The sequence below is a fragment of the Gouania willdenowi genome, chromosome 2 (genome assembly GCF_900634775.1).
Source record: "Gouania willdenowi chromosome 2, fGouWil2.1, whole genome shotgun sequence".
Lineage (NCBI taxonomy): Eukaryota > Metazoa > Chordata > Actinopteri > Blenniiformes > Gobiesocidae > Gouania > Gouania willdenowi.
Window position 1 is genome coordinate 7108079 of NC_041045.1, and position 26493 is coordinate 7134571.

Sequence of the window (26493 nt, forward strand, 5' to 3'; positions counted from 1 at the left end):
GTCGACGTTATTGTGTGACCTGAGCAGGCAGTGCCGGTTCATCTCTCCTCTTCTCCACCGCCTGCTCTTTTTGGATCTCACTGCAATGGCGGAACAGCAGCAGTTCTACCTCTTGCTGGGTAACTTGATGAGCCCGGACAACAACGTCCGGAAGCCGGCAGAGGTAAGAAGCGGACGACCTGGGCTGTTCTCACGGCTGACACAGCGTCGTGGTGTTGTAAATATGCTCGGTGTAGAGCTAGCTAAAGCTAGCCGCCTACCAGGGCGCTCACGTCAGTCTTGGTAACACACGTGCATGTGAGGCAAAGCACGGAGCAGCAGCTAAGGCTAACACGGCTAACTACCTCCGCCGTGTGGCGTAGTTGGGTGAAATAAGCAAAAATGTTGAGAAATCGAGGCCTGGCGGGGTTTAATGGCCGTGTTGGCGTGTCTGTGTGAAGCTGGGCCGGTTTGATGCTCAGGGAACGAGCCACAAACAGACCTGTGGACCACAGCTGACTGTGGAACACTGAAGTTAGCCTCCGACAGGGAGTCTCCCGTAGAAGAAGAGTTTAGGAACACGTGACCTCTTCCAAGTTATGATTAACCTCAACATTACACAATCTGTGACTTGTTGTGTATTAGTCATTTTTAACTTATTTCAGTCTATTATTTACTTTAAACATAAATAGTATGTCATGTTGTGTATACTACGTCATTTATTTTACATCTTGTTGGATATAAAGTATTCATTCAACATTTAACTAGGTTGCCATGGTGATAGTCATCACGACAATAGGTGATCAGAGGTCACTATTGTAATATTGTGATTCAATCAAAGTGGGGCTCTGCTCACCCCACATTAGTATGTTTGTATCTCTATTTGTAATATATTTATTAAATGTACTTTTTTTTTAAAAGAAAATATCTGTAACAGAGTTATGATAAATAGTGTCTGTGTTGGATTTATAAAATATATCTATGAAATGATAACTGTAGATCAAATGTGTCAAACTGACTTTGCATAGACTAAATCTGATGGGAAAAACATCTGACTAAGTAAAACACAAGAATATTAAGTTTCAGAGGCAATTGCGTTTAAAAGTCAAATTTCTAATGAAACACGTAGAAAGTTGCTAAAATTTTAAGAAGGATTTGATTGATTTATATAACAACTTCATCTATATTTATCCCCTGGACTAAATAGAGAGACCCCGTTTCACTCGTGTGAAAGTACCACTACCACTGGTGCCTTTTGCTTTTTTAGCCTTTGGGGAAAAAGCAAAAACAGTCATGCAACAGCGTGATATTTGAAAGTGTTCTGAAGGGTTTCTGTTTTGAGGATAATTAAAGGGTATGTGGTGGAAGTAGTTAGTTACCATGACTACCTGTCAACATTGAGCTGCTCTGCAAAGCTGCATTTAAGATACTTTCATGAACGGCATCACTGCAGTCCAAACCAATCAGACTTTGCAACCCTTGACCCAAGCAGCAGCCATGTTGAAAGTCTCAGGTCAGTCTTAGCCTGATTTGCAGAGAGATTTGAGGAACAGACGGACCAAAGTTGGATCATATGTGATGTAGTAGAATGCACTTTAGATCGGATTCACAGGAATTAACACATCTTAAAATAATGTGAAGGTTTCATTTGTTCAGACAACGTTTTTTCAGGAATATTACTCTGATTTAGAGTTTGAATGGAAATGCAACTTTCCTAAGTGTGACACAGTGAAACATAAGCCAGCGGTGCTAATGTAGCACTGGGATCTCACATGCTCTCGGGACTCGGGGCGTTACTTTCTGAGGGCGGAGCTTCTTCTGAGCGACTGTCAGCGGTTTCCTTTACACGTTAAGCTCATTGGATTTCAGCCTCCATTGAACCTCTGCTCTCTCTGATGCACAATAACGGACGCTGACTCGCCTGTGAAGACCTGAGAACCCACATGCTGCCTTATATAGGCTGCACATCTGTCCTGATGTGACCCCACACTGTACAGTTTCCGTTTGTTGGGGAGATTTTGGGCGGGAAAACGAGCAATTTCAACATTAATGTCCGCAAGTTTGTACTTGACATGACGTATAAATGATACATAAAATATGTAAGGCAATAAGTGACAGATATTCGTTTCTGCAGGATTATGTGAAATACACACAATAACAACAAAGACACTAAATGAGGGGGAAAATACACAAATATCGGGAACAACCAAGAATAACATTCAGGGGCTGTGGTGGCTTAGTGGTGAAAGAAGTGGGCTGATAATCGGAGGGTCACCGGTTCAAATCTCAGTCCCTTAACCCCCAAACTGCTCCTCGGGGTCAAATGCAGAGAACACATTTTGTTTATATGTACACGTATGTGACTATATCTAATTTATACATTAACTGAAAATACAAGAGTCAGTCTTGGTCCCACACTAGGAGGGAGATGACTGTAAATGATAAACTATAGAAATCTAACCACGAGGCACTAAATAAAGAATCGAATTTTTGTAAATAAATGGAATTCAACAGTAAAGCGTGTTTTATCACTCATTAATTCCATCATTATGCTTTTTTCACAGAATTCTAAGCAAAATGTTGTAGTCGGACAACGAGCCACTGGTCTGAAGGGCCAGATTTACAACAAAGCGTCTGTCTTTTCTCTTCCAGGAAACGTACGACACCATCCCGGGTCAGAACAAGATCACGTTCCTGCTGCAGGCCATCAGAGATGCTTCTGCTGCTGAGGAGGTTTGTCAAACTCTTCTTGCTTCATGACGGTTTCCTCTTTACATCACCGAGGTGTGGCTCTTTTGAAAAGTTGCGTCACTGATGGTTATGCTTGGAATGGAATCCGTCACCACATGCAAGTCCACATCCTGACAGCAGGGGCGGGGCCTGAGTCACTCTGCTGGTATTTGGGAGGTTAATGTTTACTCTAAAGGCCTCGTGCTTCAGGATGTTATTTTTAGCGTCTTGGGCAAGTGGACGGACGATCGGCTCAGGGTTGGGGTCAATTACAATTACATTCTCAATTATCAGTGTTTAATTACAGTGACCAGCATTTTTTTTTTTTTTTTCAATTGCAATAATTTTTTTATCTGAGCCTGAAATACAGAACCTAATAAAAGTTAACCTTCCTCTTGTGTTAGCTTCCTGTTAGCATCTCTTATGATAACGGGTCTTAAATCACCTGTGATTACAATTGTAATTGACCCCAAACCGTGGTTCAGATGGCTCCTGGAGCTGGTTTGCTTTCTACAGACCGTCTCTTGTGTTTCCAGGTCAAACAGATGGCGGCGGTGCTGCTGCGGCGGCTCCTCTCCTCCTCCTTTGACGAGATCTACCAGGGCCTGACCGTGGAGATGCAGACGGCCGTCAAAACAGAGCTGCTCACCAGCATCCAGCAGGAGACCTCGCCCAACATTCGCAAGAAGGTGTGCGACATCGCGGCGGAGCTGTCCCGCAACCTCATCGGTAATCACACACCCCTCCCCCAGCCTGGAGTCGCTGTGACCAATGCTCATGAGATGGTTTTTCTTTGAGGTCAGAGCACATTAGTCCAGAATCCATCAGTGAGATGTTTGTCAGGTCTGAACGCAGCAGGTCTCTCATATCTATGGACACAGGTCAGATAGTGGAGCCCAGAGCTCACAGCTAAAGTCAGCATCCAATGGGAACATTTTTAAATCCAAGTTAAAGACACTTCATCTACTACGTATGACTGCGAGGGAGATTTTTAATCATGTTATTGTTGATTGTAATGGTTATACTGGTGATTTTAATGTTCTTATTGATTTTTTTTGGCTGTTAAATGTTTTCTGTGGCACTTTTTGATCATGTAAAGCACATTTAATTACCTTCTGTATGAAAAGCGTGATATAAATAATGTTACCATACCTTGCTTTAGATGACGACGGGAACAACCAGTGGCCCGAGCTGCTCAAGTTTCTTTTCGACTCTGTGAATTCGGACAACGTGGGGCTGAGAGAAGCTGCCCTGCACATCTTCTGGTGAGTGGAGTTCACACAGTAATCCTACAGGTGCAGCAACGCCTGAGGCTCCTCCTCCTTCTGACTTGCAGGAACTTTCCTGGAATCTTTGGAAACCAGCAGCAGCACTACATGGAGGTCATTAAGAGGATGTTAGTCCAGTGCATGCAGGACCAGGCCAACCCACAGGTGAGGCTTTACCTCAGGAGACGACGAGGTTCTGAAAGCCTATTGGCTCACCGCCGTTCTTCTTCTTCTGCAGATCCGAACCCTGGCGGCTCGAGCCGCTGCGTCTTTTGTTCTGTCAAACGAGGGCAACACGGCTCTGCTCAAACACTTTGCTGATCTGCTGCCAGGCATCCTGCAGGTACACGATTCTGCACATTAGGGGGATGGAATCAGAAGTGATCATGTGGGGTTTTGGTTTCAGGCGGTGAATGAGTCGAGTTACCAGGGAGACGACTCGGTGCTGAAATCTCTGGTGGAAATAGCCGACACAGCACCGAAGTACCTGAGACCCAACCTTGAGGCAACGCTGCAGCTCTGCCTCAAGGTCTGTTGGATTTCTGTCGTCTGAGGTTTACTCTAAGGGTGTAAGAAAAACATATTTAAGTGTGATTTATGAATGATGTAAGAAATGTCCAAATCGATTTTTTTTAAATTGTATATATGGCACGCCCACGAGGTGTAGGTGAACCACAGACCTTATTTAAACTGACAGTTTGATAAACATAGCACTTGTTTTTTTTTTTTTTTTTTTTTTTTTTGATATTGAAAGTTGAATTACACTTAGTTACCATTCACTTGTTATTTCATACCATTTTCTGCTTGTAAAGTTAATATTGCAATATATATTGTATTGTTTAGCATCGGGATGTTGTAAATTGTATCATGGCAACGCACACCCCTAGTTTCCTCTAACCCATGTGTGTGAAACTTGAGGCCTGGGGGCCAAATCCATCCCACAGGAGACAGAAAAAAATTACAGAGAAGATATTTATTGTATAAATGACCAAATAATCCAGTTGTAAATATCTCAAATTCACAAATTTTAATTAAACTCAATATGATTTTTAGGGGCTTGCATTTTTCCTTTGTTTATATTGCATGAATGCAGTCATTTTTAATTGCAAATTGTGGAAAGAACTCAATATTTCTCACAATTTCACTAAATGACACAAATTGGTAACAAAATTAAGAATTTTTGAAGTGATATTGAAAACGAGGGCACAATGATGTTTAATTGAGATCCAACTGGTCCGTATTTGGCCCCTGAACTAAAATGTGTTTTGACGCCCCTGCTCTAACCCGTCTGTGGATCCTCAGCTGTGTGCAGACACCAACCTGACCAACATGCAGAGGCAGCTGGCCTTGGAAGTGATCGTCACGCTGTCGGAGACGGCAGCAGCCATGCTGAGGAAACACACGGCCATCGTAGCTCAGAGCGGTGAGGCCCCTGAGAACCATCCGTGACGTGTGGCTGGCTGTGACGTTGCTTTGTGCTTTCAGTGCCTCAGATGTTGGCCATGATGGTGGACCTGGAGGACGACGAGGAGTGGGCGATGGCTGACGAGCTGGAGGACGACGACTTTGACAGGTATGGAAGGAGAATCACATCATTCATAATTCTTTACAATTATGACGTAATTATTACAACAGCGGATTTTTTTAGAGTTCAGATAATTTACATATAAGTGACAAACCATGTTAGTTCTATGCTTACACATAAGTAGTTAATCAATAAAACATGTTTCATATCAAGTTTTCCCAAAACCTGTCAGAAAAAAGGCTCAATTATTAATTATTTTCAATAATAAAATGACCCTCAAGAGAACTGTCAGTATACACCTAGATTTCAGACACCCACACCAAGAATATTAATACCAATATTTTCAATTATAAGGAAGATTATCAAGGTAACCAATAGATTAAAAACAACTTGGATGATATTTTAACTGTATTCTATAGTTGAATTAAGATGTGGTTGAAAACTGATCCGTTATCATAAGAGATGCTATCCAAAGAGGAATGTTACATTTTATTGGGTTATTTATTAAAGGCTAGTAATTGTGAATTTGAACTTTAGTAACTGAATGTAATTAACTTTTAGGTGAAAAATAATTTGAACTGTAATTGTAAAAAAAATGCTGGTCAACATATTTATAATTGAACATGAATAATTAGTTTTTTTTTTTTTCAGTAATGCTGTTGCTGGTGAGAGCGCGCTCGACAGAATCGCGTGTGGTCTGGGAGGAAAGATCGTCCTGCCAATGATCAAACAGCACATCATGCAGATGCTGCAGAATCGTGAGTGGTCGCCTAATTTAAAAACACACATTTTTATTATTTGTCTTCGTTAAACTCACGTTTTGTATCCTGTGTGTGTCCAGCTGACTGGAAGTACCGCCACGCTGGCCTGATGGCGCTGTCGGCCATCGGCGAGGGCTGCCACCAGCAGATGGAGGCCATCCTCCAGGAGATCGTCAGCTTCGTCCTCATCTTCTGCACCGACCCGGTAACGAAGGGCGGTCGCCATGGAAACGCAAGTGTTGACACAAGCTCTGAGGTGATGTTTATGCGTTTCTCATCCGCAGCATCCACGCGTGCGCTACGCTGCCTGCAACGCCATTGGTCAGATGGCCACAGACTTCGCTCCAACCTTCCAGAAGAAATTCCACGAAAAGGTAAAAAAGACGAGCACAGAGGGATTAAACTAAATATTATAATTACATGTTCAATTATGATTGTGACTGGTATTTTTTCCAGTCAGTATTAAAATGATTGTTTTTCCCCTGAAAGTAAATTTTAATTATGTTCTCAATTACTATAATTAAAGTACAATTAATCACAATTATTGAGCCTTTAATAAATAAGCCATAACCTTTGTCTTGTGTTAGCATCTGTTACAGTTATGTCTTAAATCAGATGTAAAATACACTAAACAATATTATCAATCATTTCACTTGTTTCTCATCTCGTGGTTACATTGTTACGCTTCCTAATCAATGATAATATTGGTATTAATATTTTTGGTGTGGTTGTGAGTATTTAATTTATTTTTAATGGTAAAATTATCCTCAAGGAAACCGACAGTGTCTGTCAACCACATATGTATAAGCGTTTAATTAAACTGTAAATTACAAAGGGAATTATCTGAACTCGATTCCAATTAAATTGCAATTCCAAGTGCAACATTTTTTCCAATTACAATTGTAATTTATAAATTACGTGATAGTAAAAGGATCACGTCAATAAATGAGTTCTGTTGGTTTTCAGGTAATCGGTGCTTTGCTTCAAACCATGGAGGACCAGAGTAACCCCCGGGTGCAGGCGCACGCCGCCGCCGCCCTCATCAACTTCACAGAGGACTGCCCCAAGTCGCTGCTCGTCCCCTACCTGGGCAGCCTGGTGCAGCATCTTAACGTCATCATGGTCGCCAAACTGCAGGAGGTAATGAGAGGCTACACGTCATGTAGTGGTGGAAGAAAAAAAAAAAAATTCTACTGCGCACTTAACGTATCAATCCAAGAAAATGTTCAAATCGTTACGTACACCTACCGAGATCTCCGCGTGGTTCCTGAGTGTCTCCCTGAATCGCCCTCAGCTGATCGAGAAAGGCACCAAACTGGTCCTGGAGCAGGTGGTCACCTCCATCGCCTCCGTGGCCGACACGGCCGAGGAGAAGTTTGTTCCGTACTACGAAGTGTTCATGCCGTCGCTCAAACACATCGTGGAGAACGCCGTCCAGAAGGAGCTGCGTCTGCTTCGTGGCAAAACCATCGAGTGCATCAGCCTGATCGGGCTCGCTGTGGGAAAGGAGAAGGTGCGCTCACGCCGAGTGGGACTGGTACGGATCCAGCTGCTTCACTCGGACTCACATTCACACGTTCTGTCCCAACAGTTCATGCCTGACGCGTCCGCAGTGATGCAGCTGCTCCTGAAAACCCAGACGGACTTTAACGACCTCGAGGACGACGATCCTCAGGTAGGAGGGGTGGAGTCTCTTTGGTGGCGTCTCATCTGTGTACCTGAACTTGTGAACTTCTTTCTAGATCTCCTACATGATCTCAGCCTGGGCACGCATGTGTAAGATCCTGGGGAAGGAGTTCCAGCAGTACCTTCCTGTGGTGATGGGGCCCCTGATGAAGACCGCGTCCATCAAACCAGAGGTGGCGCTGCTTGACAGTAAGTCACAGGGATGAGTATCTAATTCACTACATTGTAGGGCTTTATATTTGTGGGGGGAAAAAAAAAACTTAATGATTTGATATATTTAATGTTTTTATTATTAAGTGGCAGGGGTCATATTAGTCCAGGGGCCAAATATGGAGCCGTTTAATCTCAAGTGGGCCACAGATTTTACATGTTAAAATGAATAATTTCAACATTATTGTGCCATAGTTTGCACTTTTACTTATAAATAAAATACAAAATATGTAAATAACTGACATTATCCAATCAATAAGTGACAGATATCAGTCCCAACAGGATGTTTACTTTCATTTTGACTAATTTGTATTTAACTAACAAATGCCATTGAGGAAAAAAAACTAAATTCTTACAAAATCCTTTAAATTTCAACTGTTTAACATTAAAAATGGGAAAAATGCAAGCCCCTGTGAATAATTTTGAGTTTGATTTACAGAATTATTTATTTATACTTTCTCCTGCGAGCCAAATTGGATGCTCCAAAGGGCTGAATTTGGTCCCCGGGCCTTGAGTTTAACACATGTTTTAACGAGCGTCTCTCGTGCAGCCCAGGACATGGAGAACATATCAGAGGACGACGGCTGGGAGTTTGTGAACCTGGGAGACCAGCAGAGCTTTGGAATAAAGACGGCCGGCCTGGAGGAGAAGGCCACGGCGTGTCAGATGCTGGTGAGTCACGGTCACGGAGAAGCTCCACCTGCAGCGACGTCACACGTATGACACCGTACTGTGTTTCTGTCCTAGGTGTGTTACGCTAAAGAGCTGAAGGATTGTTTTGTGGAGTACACGGAGCAGGTGGTGAAGCTGATGGTTCCTCTGCTCAAGTTCTACTTTCATGATGATATCCTTTTGTTTTCTTCTTCGCTGTAAAAGTCAAAAGGTTGAGTGTGTGTGTGTGTGGCGTAAACCTTGACTGTTGTACGTGTGCGCGTGGCAGCGGCCGAGTCCATGCCTCTGCTGTTGGAGTGTGCGCGGGTGCGGGGGCCGGATTACCTGACTGAGATGTGGCGCTTCATGTGCGACGCACTCATCAAGGCCATCGGCACGGAGCCAGACTCAGACGTGCTCTCGGAAATCATGCACTCCTTTGCAAAGGTAGGTAGGTCGATCGCTATGGTAACAGGCTTGTGGACAGAGGCTGTAAATGAGCTTGTGTGTGTGTTCAGTGTGTGGAGCTGATGGGCGACGGCTGTCTGAGCAACGAGCACTTTGAGGAGCTCGGTGGCATCTTAAAGGGGAAGCTGGAGGAGCATTTTAAGAACCAGGAGCTCCGACAGGGTGAGTTTGAGCTCAGCGCTTGTTCACTAATCTGAGCTAATGACCCTGATGGTGTCTGTGATCATCAGCTAAGAGACAGGACGAAGACTACGACGAGCAGGTGGAGGAGAATCTACAGGACGAGGTAGGTCTGACAGAACACGTAATCATTACAGCATAGGAAATGTACTTAGATCACCTGACATTTCAACTGCCAATTGTCAGTCTTCCTCAGAGGCATCGACTGATTGCTTTCTTGTGTCCGCATGCGAAAACTCAAGTAGGCCACGCCCAGAAAGAACTAAAAGGACACAAGAAAGCGATGAGTGAAGGCCTCAGTTTAAAAAAACTGATTGTAAAAATACACAATAGTTACGCAAAAGGACAACAAAATGGCTCCAAAAATACACGAGTAACAAAAATATACATTTATCACACATGAAGAAAAAACAAAATGACTCCAAGAACACATTAAAGGGCAACAAATGACTCAACACAAAATGATAAAAATCACAAAATTTCCTAAAAAAAAAAAGTTGTCTGCATAAATGCAACCTGAGCATATTCTTGGGTGTAAATGAAGTGTTTTTGCTCGTCACAGGATGAAAACGACGTTTACATTCTCACCAAAATGTCCGACATCCTTCACTCGGTGTTCAGCAGCTACAAAGAGAAAGTTCTACCGTGGTTCGAGCAGCTGCTGCATCTCATCGTGCAGCTAACGGTGGGTAGCTAACGCAGCGCCAGCAGACGTTAAAGGGCCGTTGTCATGACGGCAGCTGTTGGTCTTCAGTCTCCCAACAGGCCGTGGGCGGACAGACAGTGGGGTCTGTGCATCTTTGACGACGTGCTGGAGCACTGCAGCCCCTCCTCCTTTAAATACGCTGAGTACTTCCTGCGGCCCATGATGCAGTCGCTGTGTGACACCAGCCCCGAGGTGAGACAGGCGGCCGCGTACGGCGTCGGCGTCATGGCCCAGTTTGGAGGGGAGAGTTACCGGCCGTTTTGCACAGGTGAAGCCACGCCCTAGGGTGGAAAGGATGGAGGTGTGGCTTTCAGCATCTTTAAAGTTGTGTGTTATTGCAGAGGCGCTCCCCCTGCTGGTCAGAGTCATCCAAGCCCCAGATTCACGCTCCAAAGAGAACGCCAGCGCCACAGAGAACTGCATCTCAGCCGTCGGGAAGGTCATGAAGTTTCGGCCGGAGTGCGTCAACGTGAGCGAAGTCCTTCCTCACTGGATCAGCTGGTTGCCGCTCAACGAGGACAAAGAAGAGGCGGCGCACACATTTGACTTCCTGTGTGACCTCATTGAGAGGTGGGGACGGCGTGAAAGATTACGTAGGAATATAAAGGGATAGATCGATGTGCGCTTATTAAAGACTGAGATGCTTTTTATTTCTCACGCAGCAACAACCCCATCGTCCTGGGCCCAGACAACTCCAACCTGCCCAAGATCTTCCTCATCATCGCCGACGGTGTCGCAAGCGAGGCCGTTAAAAGTGAAGACGCGTGCAGCAAGAGGCTCGCTAACGTCATCCGTCAAGTGCAGGTGAGCTAATAATCAAACTGTTGGTCCTAAAGCTGCTTCAGAGTCACTTTTATTTAAAGCTTTCTTGTCTTCTTGTGCAGGTGTCGGCAGGACTGTGGACGCAGTGCGTTGCAGCGTTGAACGAGACGCAGCAGAAAGCCATTCAGGACCTACTGAACACTGCCTGAGCCCCACCCCCAGGCCCCCCTCCCCCACTCTTTCAAACAACCTGTGAAGAAAAGTCGACTTCCTGGATCTCCGTCAGCGCCCTCTTCCTCCTCCTGACCTGTAATGGTTACGGGTACCGTCTTCCTCCCTCCAAAACACCACCTCCTTGATCTGACCCCGCCCACATTCAGCCAGCAGAGGGAGCCGGTTGAAGAGATGAACATTGGCCATTTGCTTTTGAGATGGAAATGGGAATAAAGAAGCCTAGCAGTTGTTCTGTCTTGCGTTAGATTCTTCCTGGTATGTGACTCGTCTCGCCACCACGCCCAAGTTACCCAACACAAACTCATTGGACTGCAGGGCCCAAGGGCCCTAGTGGGGACTGGACGTTCAGATGGACTGAGTAACTGAGGTGAAGATGCACACTGGGCAACCACTGCCTGTCTCCTGTGAATTATTTTTCTTGTATTTTTATTTTTTTGGTTCCCAGTGATAAACTGGGAGGTTTCTGGTCTCTGCTGCAGCGTCAGAGGCTACAGTTAAAAAAATAAAATACTGGCATGTTTCAGTGGCTAACTGTAGAATTTATAAATAGAATACTTTCCATGATCTGTTTGGGAGAAACAATAATGGGTTAAAGAGCTTTCTGTCATCCTGGTTCACTGAACGTTAGTCTGTGATCACATGACCACATGGATGTAACGTTTAAATCAAGTCTGCATTAACATCAACGTGATGTAATTCCTAAGAATACACCAATAAAATTATCCAGAAAACCATGAGTTTTAAATTAATTTGGCTCATTTGATTGTGTTCATTCTCTTGTCTTTTTATCCTGGGGCAAAACATTTCAATAATCTATTTATTTTTTTTCTCCCGTCTCCTTATTGAGATTGAAACTTAAATATAATATTAAACGCCTCCAAAAGAATCACTTTAACCTTTAGAGGTGGCTCCAAGTAGAAATTATAAAAAAGGTAAAATACAGTAAAAATATATTTAAAAGAAAATTGACTAAAGAAAAATTATCATTACATCCAGGTATTGTAACTACTTTAAAGGCTACAGACAATTAGGTAAAGCATTTAAAACTTATTCTGGGTATTATACTTTTACTGTTTCTAATTTAGACATGTTGACCCAGTATCTTGGGGCTTGTACTACGAAGCTGGATATTTACACATTAATGCAATCCTTTCATTTACTAATGACATCCTAAAGGAAACATAGATTTTTATCTAAAAAGCGATAAATTGATTAATATATTGTGTTGATGCTAAGAGCTTAAGTCCTATATGATGATACAGGCTGTATAAAATGTAAATATCAGCATGTTTTTTTTTTTTTTTTTTAACTTCCATCACCACATCTCCATAGAGCTTTCAGTTTGCTAAATAGTTTAATAACTAACAATTTTCATCCTTAAAGTAACATGGAATCTAAAGACAATATTTCCTATTGGCTCCCAAACACAATTAGTGCCACCTGTCACACCTGCATAAATTATTTACTGTCATTCAACATTTTAAATAATCCAGGTTTTTTTTTCTTTTTTTCTCGGCTTTTGCAACAAATAAATCAAAATCTAGTGAGAAACGCTAAAGTAAACGCTGCTTGTACTACTCACCTCATCTTTGACAACGTGCTTTGTGCAGCGCCGCATGGTGTTTCTAACCTTCACATGGCGACACAATGAACTGAACTGGAGACCCATCAGGGTAATCATGCTTTATTGGACGTCTACACCAACTGAAGTCTGATTCAAGCTTCTCAGCCAATGACTTTTGCTTCCGTCAGCTGGAAACAATCACCCCTTAATGAATTAGCATGGAGGCTAGCACAGCAGCCCAGCAACAAGGGAGAAAGAATCCTGCAGGGACACAACTCTCAGCTCTAAACCTCCCCCTGACTGACACAAGCAGGCTGGATTATACCTGTGCACATTCACAACTAGCATGGAGATGTGCTTTCTGTGCACGTGAGGGTGAACGCTTGCAGCTACAGCATTGGGACTGAATCCACAGACCAGCTGGGAAACACTAGCAGAGCAGAATAGAGACGTTTAGTAACGGTGCAGAGGCTTCTATCACCAACTGTTAGCGAAGGAAAATGTCGCGGTTTTTCTATCGGATTCTCTGTGAAAGGCTAAAAATCAGTGATTCTCAACTGGTGGGTTGCGTTCAGCTGGTCAAAAATAAATACTTAATGTCCCTCATGTTGGACTTGCAAGTTGCACAAGAAAATATATAGATTTATGTTTTAGAAAAGATTATATGTGTGTGTGTTTTCAACAGCTATTTTTGATTGGTTGAATTCTAAAAAAAAAAGAAGAAAAAAGTGGGTCGAGATTTAATAATCGTGGCAAAACGTGGGTGACACCAGTTGAGAACCACTGGTTTAAATCTTCTATGTAAAGCCTGCTGTGTGAATCAGACACAGGTGACCTGATTAATGTTAATGAATGTTGTATTTGTGTGTGTTACTGTATTTACAGAAGACATATCTACAAGCTGGAAGGATCAGAAATCATCATCTTCTCTGCAATCATTCATTAATTAATTTCCATTTTACGTGTGTTTTTTCTTTTTTCCCTTAAAGTCCATGTCTTTCCTCTACTGGAGCATGTCCACGAACGCATCGAATTCGTCGATGTTTTTCTCGTAGATGCGCAGCTTCTCGGGCAGCGAGTCCTGCAGAGCAAACAAGAGCGTCAATGAGCAGCTGTACTTCCTGTCCGACTAACGAGTTCATGAATTACCAGATCCTCGGCCATAGACTGGGAGCTGATGTTGAGCGACAGGCTGGCGAGCTGCGGAGGGTTCTGGAACTCTCTGTAGAACGTTCCCAGGTCCATGGGCAGCAGGTCGTCTTTGGAGAAGGCAGGACGCTGCACGGGGAGATGCTGCTTAGTGTCGATCGATGCTTTTTAATTGTTACCTACACGTACACTTACAAAGTCCACCATGACAAAGTCCTCCTGCTGCCCCGAGCCCTCCGAGCTCTCAGAGTGAAGGCTGGCCTGCAGGGGCGACGGGCAGGGAGGGGAGTCTGGAGGATGCACCTGGACAACAAAACAATAAACATTAGTGCAGATGTGAGCTTAAATATGAGCAGCACCCCCAAATAAATACACAAAAGGACAACAGGAAACATACAAAACAGCAAAAACACACAAAAATGACTCAAAAAATTCAAAAATTTACCAATGGATCGACATCATCTGACTCCAGGACTCGAGGGATTAAAGCAGAGAAAGGCACGTCCAGGCAGCCTGTTGTCATCTACACACGCACACACACACACACAGTCAGTGCACTGCTAAAGAAAATAACAGCAGTTCTAGAGTCATGTAACAAACCTGTGCGTTGGGTTTATTCACAAAAGCTCCGACCTTCCTGGTAAACGTATTGAGGAACTCTAAGGGGTCGGCGGGGGTTAGGCTCCGCCTCCTCTCATCTCGGTGGCGCTCTCCACTTTGAGACAGGCCGTCATCATCACCGCTAAGAAATGACATCATGAGAGTGGAGCACGAGAGGCACGCCACATGGAGGAGTCGGGGGGGGGGGGGGGGGTAGTACCTGCTGCAGGGAGTATTAGGGGCGGGGTCTGCCAGGTGGGCGTCGGCTCCTGGAGCTGGAGGAGCAGGCGATGATGCAACTCCACCTTCCTTCACAGGATACAACATCTGTTAAAAAAAAGAGTTAAATTAACGCAAAAACTGTCAGAAGCATTCATGAAAATCACACATATATGAATAGAAATATAAAATGAAATAAATATTAATTACTAGACAAACTACATTTAAACAGAGAAAATGCAATTGAGGAAGCAAAAGCAGAACCCCTCAGAGTCAGTATATAACCCCTCAGAGTCAGTATATAACCCCTCAGAGTCAGTATATAACCCCTCAGAGTCAGTATATAACCCCTCAGAGTCAGTATATAACCCCTCAGAGTCAGTATATAACCCCTCAGAGTCAGTATATAAATCCTCAGAGTCAGTATATAAATCCTCAGAGTCAGTATATAAATCCTCAGAGTCAGTATATAAATCCTCAGAGTCAGTATATAAATCCTCAGAGTCAGTATATAAATCCTCAGAGTCAGTATAATCCCAGTGATATCACTGGTCTAATAGGTTTGAATGGATACATTTTAATTAAATTTTGCTAATCAATGAATAACTGTTAAACTTATGAAAACACCAGAGCATAGAGCTCATTTGTCCTGAATATTCTGTACGCTGGGGCAGCCTGGTCAGTAAAGTCCGACCAAATTTGAGGGACTGGTTATCGGACAAAAATGAGGACAAGATGAGAAAGTACACAGAAAACTACAGCGATGATGATGATGATAATACAAAAGAATACACGGAATGCTTCAGTTCACTGCATCACCTGGTTTGCGTTGGCAGCAGGATGACAGAGTTCAGCTGTTCCTGGAGCTACAGGAGATACAGGAGCTGCAGGCTGCTGCTGCTGAGAGAACCTGGAAGCGTAGAGCTAGAGACGGAACGAGACCAGTTATTTGGGAGAAAACACGACACTTTCAGCTGCCATCATGCAGCATCAAACTGAGGTTAAATAATCAATAAATTGATGTGATGTACGGTAGATGATTAGGGAGAGTCAGAAGACACGACAATAAGCACCAGCTCAGATATTTTTATAGTGCATTTAATTTTAATTATTTATATTTAAGAAAGTGAAAGTATAGAATACAGCTGTTTGACATTATGTGTGGTGTTTATATATAAAAATTATGATTATCATTATTTAAGCTCTTTGGGCTTTCTGCACTGTATATCTATTTCTGTGATATTATGTATTGTTTTTTTTAATTGTAAAACATAGATGAATAAAAACATTTTCTACAAATTAAATTAAATTCTCTGAAAAAAAAAAATATTAAAAATGTAATTTTAATCAGTTTTTTTTTTTTAATTATTACTAGACATTTCAGGCGACCCCATTTTATTTCCAGGCGAAAGTTAAAGAGAAGACTTTAGTGTTCAGGTTAAATATAGAAAATAAAGAACAAACAACAACACACGCACGCACACACACACACAGTTAAACAAAAGCCAGTACAAAACTCACAGTGTGAGTGACAAGTCCAGGAGCCACTGGAATCTGCAGACTGTCCAGTGGGAGGGGCTTAGATAGCTTAGAGGGAGAAGGACTTAACGTGCACACGCACTGATATAGAAATAAGAGAGGGAGGAAAAGAAGAACAAAAGGAAGAAAAACACAGAGAAAAGAGCAAGGGGGTGAAAAACAAGCATTGGAAAAGAAAAAAAAGACAAAGTGACTGGAATAAAGGAGAGGAGGAGGAGAGGGGGAGGAGCCAAAGGGCGCTCACTTACCTGAGAGGGAGGAGAGGTGGAAAAGGAGGTGGTGCACACCTCCTGTGAGTCCTGGACTCCTGGAAACGGTCCTCCCTCCTCATCGTCTGGTGCTCTGCACACACACGCACGCGCACACACACACACACACACACAGACAAGGATAAACATATTTTGTTCAAAGTGTGAATGTAAAGTGTGGTTAGTTCACCTGTAGTTGCAGGGGTGTCCCATGGTGGGCGGTCGCTGACTGTTGAACGGAGGATCTACAAAGTGATCCACGATGATCCCAGTGATCGGAGCCGAGCGCTGGAACTGCCTGTGAGTGAACACAAAAATAATACATTTCTTTTAAATAATAATATATTTTTTAATTTTTTTAAATAAAAAAATAAGATTTTTAATTACATTTTAATTTTAAAATAGATGAACAATAATAATAATAATAAAAATATGTATCTATTTTGCACAATTAAAAAAAAATCGAAGAAATAGATATACAGTTTTAAACATATGTATTCTATACTTTCAATTTCTCAAATATACATCTAGTTAAAATAAAATGCAGTATAAAAATATCTGAGCTGGTGCTCATTGTCACTTTGTGCACAGATAGTAGCTACTCTATTACTACTATTTGTAACACAGCGGAACGAACATGATCCAAAAACAAATTTTAAAGAAATAAAAAAAGTCAATGGGATCGCCATGAACTGATGTTGTCAAAATGTGATCCGAGGGCCACATTATCAACATTCATGTCAGCATTTAGAATAAAGACCAATCTGAGCATTAGCACAGGAGAGAACAATGTGGCTTTGTCTTTGTAGTCTTTTTACGTGTGAGTTTCTTGCTGACTTTTTAGACATTTTGTGTGTTTTTGAGTTCATTTAGTCTGTTTTCTCGTCAATATGATGATTTTTTTTTCGTTGCCTTTGTGTGTTTTTGTTATATTTTTGTGTTATTGTTGTCATTTTGTGTTTTCTCTGTCATTCTGCGTGTCTTTGAAGACCTTTTGTATATGTTGTTGTTTTTGTAGTCATTTTGTGTTTAAGTGGTTGTTTAGTCTGTCTTTGTTATAATTTTCTGTACTTTTGTTGACATTTTGCGCGTTACGTTGGGATTATAACTTCATGAATTACAACTTAGTTTTGAAGGCCACGTTACCTGCTGGACATGAAAGCCAGGTTGGTGCGATAGGCACATGACAGGGTGACCGTGCCGACGGGCGTTCCCACGACGCCAACACGCACGCTCTGAAAACCTGAACAACCATCACATCAGTCAGCATCTGACAACTTCCCGTTTATAATTTATCATCATCATCAGGCAAATAAAGTTACCGTACCTTCTCCTAATCCAGTCAGCTGGACCTCGCCAAAGTAGATCCTGGACAGAACAGAACAGAGGACAGTTAGAGGTGAAAGAATTGAAAGCTTTAGGTGGAGGTGTGAGAGGACAGATCACCGGTATAATATGACGTAGTCGTGGCCCTGCTTTCGGGACAGTTTATAGGCAGGAGTGACTCTAGTGATGGCCAGCAGAGACTTCAGGAGGACAGACAGACGGTTGTAGACGGTGTAGGACACTTTGATGTCTTTATCGCACCTGCAGCAGCGACACAGCACACGGACCAATCACAAACCAGAACATTAAACTCATCGACGACCACATGACCGTTAAAGATTTAAATCGTTCATCAACATTTCTATCTCCAGAAAAACTGACACTTTGCTGTTTCTTCATATGTTATGGTTTCATTTATTCAGACAACTGTTTTCAGGAGATTTACTTGTTTCGACTGCCAATTGTGAGTCTTCCTCAGAGGCATCTACTGAGTGCTTTGAATAAATTAAACCTTAACATATTATTACAGAAAAGAAGACAAAATGAACTCGCTGGAAATATTGCTATTTCCCTCCCCCATCAAAATAAAATGAATATTTTTTTGTTTTTTGTTTAAAAAAAATTATTTTGTTTGCAATTATAGAAGTGTATATTTGTTTCTACAATTATTTTACAAAAAAAAAGACTAAAAACCAAGATCCTTCTTCTAGCATAGAAATTTTAGTACAAAATTACAAAAGTATAAAAATTTAATTAAATAATTAAAATTAATAAGATCAAACTACATTAAATAATAGAAAAAATAGGTTATTTGCAGTTGTAGCAAGAATAGGCACAAAACCAAATACTAACTTTTCATTCATCTCTAGACACCAAGTTTCCAACTCCATGGAGTCTCCCTACAGGAACAGAAAGACATAGCAGTGGACTGAGATGCACTTTGAGCTTCTCAACAGTTATTTATGAATGTCAGTAAGTCTTCTGTTTACCTCTGAGGTCTTTAGGGAGATCTCCACACACATTGAGCGCCCAATGCCTGGAAGCTGGCCAGCCAGAGCCTTCTTAGCTTCATGAGTAACCTCGGGAATGTCTTTGATGGCCAAATTAAACTGGCAGGAGAAAAAAAAAAAACAACGACATGGAACTATGAACACGTGAGTAAACGCGTTGGTTAAAATGTGCAAAAAGGGCAAAGAAGGTTACCCAGTCAGAGCCGGTGGGCGAGGACGACGAGCGGGTGAAGATCTTCTCCCCGAGGCGAGCCTGAACGATGACTTGGACTGTCTGCAAACACACAAAGAATGCACCACATTTGACCCTTAATAATATAGAACTAAGCTTTATTCATCCTTGCAGGAAATTGATTTTTTTCACCTTCAATGCAAAGAATTTGATGAACTTGTCCAAGTCTTTCTTATCCTGGAGACTCAGGTCACCGTCCATGTTGTCACGACCCTGGAAACACACAAACAAAGCAGAACACATCTAACTTTATGGGGGGAAGCTGTTTTGCATGGCTATAATACATTTTAATAGCATAGCTTTTATGTAGCTAGTATTTCATAAAAATCTATTTTTGTCTGGTGTTAATGGATGATCTATTGCACTCCATATAAACATGTTTCTATCAGCTTTGGTGAATGTGTGTGTACTGTTAGAGCTATAAATCACTTTGTCGCTGCTTGTATATTCTGCGTACAGATTAGATCAACACAACAATGTAAATAAATGTGCGGCTAAAAGCTACACTCTTGTAAATGCAGTGTGTTTCCTCATTTATTTTGTTGAATTCTTGTTTTGTATTTATTTGTGACGTTCGACAGAAGAATGCAGTAAACGCAACATCTGGGACCTAGCAAATTTTCAAAATAAAATGCTAAAAGCTAGAATAATTCATATGACCTGGTACTGAGCCATGGCCTTGTGATTCAACACGCTTACGAGAATGAATAACATATTTTGATGGGATAATAAATAATACTTTATGCATTATAAACATGCACACACGCATTGCCATCCACTGTTTTACACAAATAATAGCTAATATCAATGCAGTCTTCCCCCTTTAAAGACTGTACTTCCATAACCTTGTGTTTACCTTCATGGAAAACGATTTAATTTCGAGTATTAATGTGAAAAACAGTGTGGACGTCTAACGAGTAGGCCTCCGCAGAGCAGATAGAATATATTTTAATAAATTACTTAATTCAAAACAACATCGTCAGTGACATCAAACAGCAGGTTACAATAATACAGATAAAGTAAATACAACATAACGAAGTAATCCACAAAGACTTAATTTATGCCAATAGGTAAGCCACCTGACTAGCTGCTAACGTTAGCCAGTGGCTAAAAATGCACGTTTTCATTAAATGCAAAACTTACATTCGCTATTCACCTAGCGACGAAGTCTTGAAGCAGCACAAGTGCACTTAATAGCAATAGTACTCGAAGTGGAGTGACTCAGACGGTAAAATGTATGTTTAAACACAACGTCAGCAGCTAATGGTAGCCTGCTAGCTTTCTGTTGTTTATCTTTTCCATGTCGACGTGTTTGGGTAGCGCTCGTTTCCTGGCGGCACTTTCGTCTCAATATAGTGGAAAAGTTGGTCTCTTGTACATCATGTAAAATACAGCACGCACGTTAAATATATATACCACAAAAATATTTGCAATTTTTTACCAATGTAACACGAGTCAGTATGAAACAAAAAAAAAAGGTTTGCTAGTTTGGATCGAATCTGAACGCTCAGACTCGGTGGTAATGCATCCGTTTCTAAGAACGTTGTTTTTCGATTGTTGTTGTTGTTGTTGTTTTTTTTTTTTTACAACCACAAAGTACAAAATAAACAATAAATATCAATAGCGTATAATTATCTGTTGGTTGTTTCCGTTTCCTGATAGATGAACATTAAAGTAACCGGTCAATTGCTGTGACGAATCTGCGATCTTGTATTCGTTAAACACAAATAATACAAATATAAATAAATAAATAAATCAAAGGTCACTGTCTAAATAATTGTTTCATATCTAACAAAAATATTGTATCGTTTTCTCTCTCTCTCTCTCTTTTTTAATTTTTTTAAATGACGTAAAGGAAAATATTATCTGCTCTGTGTTGAATCTGCTTGTGCGAATCTAAAACACTCTCTCGTGGTTTGTTTTGGTTCCATGTGTTGTGAAGGTAAGATGATTTTTTAGCTTAATAAACATAACATTGAAGAAGTGCATTCAGTTTGAGATGCAGTCAAATGTAAAACACCGTTTTCGCTCGTTTTGCTTTAAAGATTAATGCACAAAGCACGTTATGAACGCTAATACATAATAATAAGTGCGCGTTAGCTTGTTGGTTGGACTGGATCAGTGTCTAGTAGTAGCTTTAGCACAGAAAATGGAATAAAAAATTAAAGAGTGCACTCATTTACTGCCTGCTAAACCCAACATAACGTTTGAGTTGCTCTTTTTTTTTAATTATTGATCTAACGCTTGGTGTCAAACTCAAGGTCCGGGGGCCAAATCCGGCCCTTTCGAGCATCAAATTTGGTCCGTCCAAATGTACAAAATTAAATGAATATCCACAATATTCATCAGGGCGCACAGGATTCCCACGCTTTTATCACACGATGACAGTCCTTTCTATTTCAATAGCCAATTGTTGAAAAATAAATCTTTATCTTTAACAAAATCCTACAATTTTGTTCAAATTATTCCACAAATTGAAGGAAATTTAAAGATTGGATATTGTCTGTAAATTCTATTACTTTACGTATATGTATTGGGCAGAATAATGTTGAAATTGCTTGTTTTCCTGCCTAAAATTTGTGGCCTGCTTGAGATCCAACTGGTCCATATTTGGCCCTTGAAATTAAAATATGTTCGACAACCCTGATCTAATGTAATCCACAGATTAATTCATAAACACTATTCTTGAATTACAATGTGAGGAAACTAAACTAAACATGGCATAAATGTTCAATATGGGCATTAAAGCTGGTGAGTTTATTTTTACACCAAGAAAACTCTCCAGGAGTAATATTTGTTTTCTTTCTCTCAGCATGGCCATCTCCATAGCGATCCTGGACTCTGATCTTCTCCTGCACGGTCGAGGCCACAAAACGCTGGACCGCTTCGATCTGGACTCGGTGTCTGACGACTTCCTCCTCACACACTTTGGCTTCCCCAGAACTTTTATCCTGTACCTCGTAGATCTGCTCCAAGAGGTAAACAGGAGGATGCTCACAGTGGATCACGGGTATAGTGTCTATGTGTATTTCCAGATGTTGTTTTTGTGTGTCCTTCAGGGTCTGTGTAGGCGAACCCACCGCTCCCGGGCCATCAGCACTGACGTCCAGGTGCTGGCGGCGTTGGGTTTCTACACCTCGGGCTCCTTCCAGACGTCCATGGGGGACATGATCGGAATAAGCCAGGCGTCCATGTCCAGGTGCGTGTCCAACGTGACCAGAGCGCTGGTGGAGAAAGCCCCCGAGTTCATCACGTTCCACAGGTAGGAACCACGGGTTGAGAATCAGGAGAGGAGTTCAGGAGCGCTGACGCCTTCTGGGTCACCAACAGGGACGCGTGCAGCAGAGAGCGGACCATCGACGAGTTTCAGAGGATCGCCGGATTCCCAGGAGTGCTGGGGGTCCTGGACTGCGTTCAGGTGACTGATCAATGTACAAAACAAAAACAAAAATATGCAAAACCAGAACCAAAAAACACAAAATGGCATTTAAAACACACAAAACGGCAAGAATAATAGCCAAAACGACACACAAACAACAACAAATATGCAAAAAAATATTTTTTAAAAACACATAAAATGACAACAAATGTGCTAAACAAAATCAACGATACCCAAAACAAGACCAGACGCACACAAAACAACGAAAATGAAAAAAAAAAAAATGTATAAAATCACAAATTACAACTAATATACACAAAACAACAACTAAACCAAATTAAATGACTCCAGAAACACACCAAAACAACAATAAAATCACACTAAAGGAGAACAGAAAAAAAAACATGTAGAAAACACACAACGTGACAACAAAAATAGACTAAAACCATAGTTCTTTATTAATGTTGTCCACTGCGATCAGTTCCCAACTCTCTTCTGGAGGTTTAGCGTTAATTAAAAGTCGTAATCTATTTTTTTTATGGCATGAGAAGGATTTAACTCCAATCATGAAACCAAAGAGGCGCGCACAGACCCGTGGATGCTGATGCATTTTATAATATTTTGCTGACTCATCCCTATACTGTGTTGTGTGTGTGTGACTCTGTTTGGTCCTCAAACATGTCGTGTCCAGGTGGCGATCAAAGCTCCCAACAATGAAGACTCGTCGTACGTGAACAAAAGGGCTACCACTCTGTGGCCTGTCTGCTGGTTTGTAACGACCGAGGTTTTGCTGCTGAGCGCTGAGACCAAACTGGGCCGGTGGGCGCCAGGGATACAGACATTCTGGAAGGATCCGCGCTCTGCAAGCTGCTGCAGGACAACCAGGAGGGCTGGCTGCTGGGTGAGAAGAATTCATACGTGACACCAAACCTGCATGACGGCAACATCTGCTCATCAGTTAATCTGCACGTTATCATCATACAGTACATTTTTATATATGAAAGTAAAAATTGACTAATTTAGGTGATTTTGTCTTATAAGAGGTCAAAGGGCACAAGAGGAACAATATTTTTATTATTTTAAAAGTATTAAAATGATTCTAAGATGCCATTTATAACTATTTAAGAATACAAAAAATACACGACAGGACAAGTTACAAAATGAATAAAAAAATACAAAATGACACCCAGACGCACACAACTCAACAAAGGACAATGCGGAAAAAAATTTAAAAAACACAAAATTACAACTAAAAACACACAAAATGGCAACAAAAAAAATTACAAGATGAAAAAATTATTAAAAACAGACAAAAGTACGACTGAAATACACAAGTAGGACAACAAATTGCACACAAATACAACAATACAGAAGAGGACAACAACATTATTACACAAAATTACAACTCAAAACTCACAAAATGGCAAGAAAAATACACAAATGACACAAGACGTACACAAAACAACAGATTAAATGCAATTTTTTTTTTTTAATTAAAGTCAGACAAAATTACGACTAAAATACACAAAAACACAAAATGTCAAAAATACACAAAAGGACAACTCAAATGTACAATGCAAAATGAGAGCAAAAATATAAAAAATTACAAGAAAAATACCCAAAATGACACAAAAGAAGGAAAATACAAAACAAAAAAAAACACAAAACAACTCGAATACATAAAATGACTCCAGAAACACACAAAACGAGAACAAAAACAAGATCTTGAACAGTGACGTGACTGACTGACCATTGGGTCTTTTCTGCTTCCCAGGCGACTCTCGTTACCCGTTGAAGCGCTGGCTGATGACCCCGTGGACCGCCCACAGTCTGCTGCTGAGCGCCAGTACAACGCGGCTCACTCTGCCACTCACGAGATCATAGACAGAACCTTCAGAGCTATCCAGACCAGATTCAGGTGCATAGACAGCACCAAGGGATACCTGCAGGTACTCCACTTCACTGGGTCTCATTCAGTCGGGCTTCGTTATTAATAACGCCTGCAGCTGTCTTTAGTTTTAATCTTTCGTCCGTGTGTGTAGTATTCTCCTGACAGAAGCTCGTCCATCATCTTGGCCTGCTGCGTGCTGCACAACGCCTCCCTAAAGTCGGGGCCTGGACGCCTGGACCATGGAGAGGACGGAACCGCTGGAGAAACCCAAGAGCTTGGATCAGAGACCAGAGGACTGCGACAGTCGGGGCCCAGGAGATTCGCTCACACATTATCCTCAAACACTTCAGCTGATCAAAGGCTTTTTCTTTTTTATTTAATTGTGCACAGACTGAGACCCTGGTCATTGTTTTTATTTCATCTGTTGGACATGCAGAAACTGGACTCAGTTTTAAGCACTGGTACAGTGCTTAAAATGCAACTATGAATTGTTTGCTCCATTTTTAATAAATTAACCTCAACCATTTTGGAGGTGCTCACGGGATGTAATTTAGTGATGCCCCCAACATCGAATGACTCCAAAACACACATAATGACAAGAAAAATACAAAAAAGGAGAACAAAAACACAAAAAGACTAGAAAAATACCCAAAATGACACAAGACATACACGAAACAAGAAAAAGTGTAGCTAAAATGCACAAATAACAACTGAAAGGTACAAAACAGGAAAAAAAAAATACAAAAAATGACAACAAAAATACACAAATCAAGAAATAAAAACCACAAACTGAAAGCAAAAATGTACAAAAAAAACACTAAACTACATTAAATGACTCCAGAAACATAGAAAAAGACAATTAACACACTAAATAAAAACATGTACAAAACACACAACATGACAACTAGGAAACAAATCAGTTTATCGTTCATTGTGTGTTCTTCCACAAAGTATCAAACCACACACGAGAACCTCACGCTCAATGGCATGAGAAGAATTTCAACTCCAAACTTGAAACCAAAGAGTGCACAGACACGTGGATGCTGATGCATTTTTTTAATATTTTGCTGATTTCTACTCTATGGACTAAACTACGATATGATAGTTATACGTGAGGGAACATGCAGGATGCTATACACACAAACGCCTGTGGAACGCAGTCCCGTTAAAGAGCTGGAACTGAACAGTTTTCATTCATACTCTTTCAGTCCGTTTGTTTCCCGGGAGAACTCCACAGACGTGTCACGGTACAAAAAAAAGCTCCATATTTACAACAACTGCACATTAAAATGTCATCATTTATGTACAAAGGAGCATAGTGAAAGAAGACGATGGGGCACACGTGTGTTAGGTTTTCTTTTTGACCCAAAGAGAAAAATCTGATGGATTTGAGACTTTTATTTTGAAGGAACAGATGTTTTATCTGTTTGGAGACGTTTTAGTGTCAAATTAGTTTGGTTTAAAGAAAGCTAGTGGTGTTTTACCTGCAGGTAAACCGATTGGCTTCATCAATATATACATCATTTCTACAAACAGGAATAAATACAACACACACTGCTGCCGCAAGAGCCTTTTAACTGCAAATTGAAACGTTTTAAAAGGCTTAAATTTCAAATAATGTAGAAATTGATTGACATTGAACTTGGATAATGTGAAATCCAATGAAGAATAATTTTTTGGGAAAAAAACAATTCAATTGTGAGAAAATTGCAGCATTATTTCTAATTTGCGTCCCAAAGAGCGACTGCAAAAAGCTTCCTGCGACAGCAGTGACTCAAACACTGTATTACAGTTAAAAAGACAACAACACGTCATGTCAACGCTTCACGCAACAACATGTAAAATCCTCAACTCACAATATTTTTTTGCATAAAATAAATATGCTCTTTTTGATGCTCAGAATATATTATAGTTTATTTTTTTGGAATTTTTTTTTAACCTTTATTTGAAAAAAGGAAATGGCTTCAATGGCATAAACTAACATTTGAAAACAAGTTCAAAGATCTTCTCTTTTTTTTTGGTTGCATAAGTAAAATATGCCTTTTTCTGATGCTGCAAATATATTATATGTAGACAATTTTTATTTTCATAAAAATACTTGTGACGCGTTCCATCCGCCTCGATACAAAGTAGGAAAAAGTGGCCCTGAAATCTGAATATTTAAAAATTAAAATAC

General features: G+C 41.0%; 3 protein-coding genes across 4 annotated transcripts; 2 read left to right on the top strand and 1 right to left on the bottom strand.

Moving 5' to 3' along the window:
- kpnb3 (karyopherin (importin) beta 3) lies at positions 1 to 11897 on the top strand. Its single transcript, XM_028468461.1, has 26 exons — positions 1 to 163; positions 2632 to 2712; positions 3246 to 3438; positions 3872 to 3974; positions 4046 to 4142; positions 4216 to 4320; positions 4384 to 4506; positions 5280 to 5400; positions 5463 to 5550; positions 6154 to 6260; positions 6344 to 6468; positions 6548 to 6637; positions 7230 to 7403; positions 7558 to 7776; positions 7855 to 7938; positions 8006 to 8138; positions 8710 to 8831; positions 8907 to 9003; positions 9085 to 9257; positions 9329 to 9440; positions 9509 to 9564; positions 10021 to 10143; positions 10213 to 10432; positions 10506 to 10734; positions 10827 to 10968; positions 11049 to 11897. The coding sequence occupies exons 1-26, from the start codon at positions 86 to 88 to the stop codon at positions 11133 to 11135; spliced, it is 3282 nt and encodes a 1093-aa protein (XP_028324262.1). The 5' UTR covers positions 1 to 85; the 3' UTR covers positions 11136 to 11897.
- A 931-nt stretch (positions 11898 to 12828) lies between these two features.
- On the bottom strand, positions 12829 to 20383 carry atg13 (ATG13 autophagy related 13 homolog (S. cerevisiae)). Of its 2 annotated transcripts, XM_028468484.1 has the most exons (18): positions 20191 to 20383; positions 19180 to 19260; positions 19009 to 19089; positions 18795 to 18914; positions 18658 to 18704; positions 17926 to 18066; positions 17807 to 17847; positions 17626 to 17722; positions 16670 to 16777; positions 16480 to 16573; positions 16214 to 16312; positions 15512 to 15616; positions 14694 to 14800; positions 14474 to 14615; positions 14319 to 14396; positions 14069 to 14176; positions 13874 to 14002; positions 12829 to 13805 (listed from the first exon to the last, which is right to left on the bottom strand). In XM_028468484.1, exons 2-18 carry the CDS (start codon positions 19246 to 19248, stop codon positions 13728 to 13730), a joined length of 1644 nt encoding a protein of 547 aa, XP_028324285.1. In that variant the 5' UTR covers positions 19249 to 19260; positions 20191 to 20383; the 3' UTR covers positions 12829 to 13727. The 2 variants fall into 2 exon arrangements, with proteins under 2 accessions (XP_028324285.1, XP_028324293.1); XM_028468492.1 differs by lacking the exon at positions 16214 to 16312.
- Positions 20384 to 20927: 544 nt separating this feature from the next.
- harbi1 (harbinger transposase derived 1) lies at positions 20928 to 24927 on the top strand. The gene is given in 10 exon segments (XM_028468519.1): positions 20928 to 20989; positions 21860 to 22025; positions 22107 to 22309; positions 22378 to 22465; positions 23118 to 23160; positions 23163 to 23327; positions 24201 to 24239; positions 24242 to 24375; positions 24469 to 24537; positions 24539 to 24927. Coding segments are annotated over 9 exon segments (1065 nt in total). The 5' UTR covers positions 20928 to 20989; position 21860; the 3' UTR covers positions 24698 to 24927.
- The last annotated feature ends 1566 nt before the right edge of the window (positions 24928 to 26493 follow it).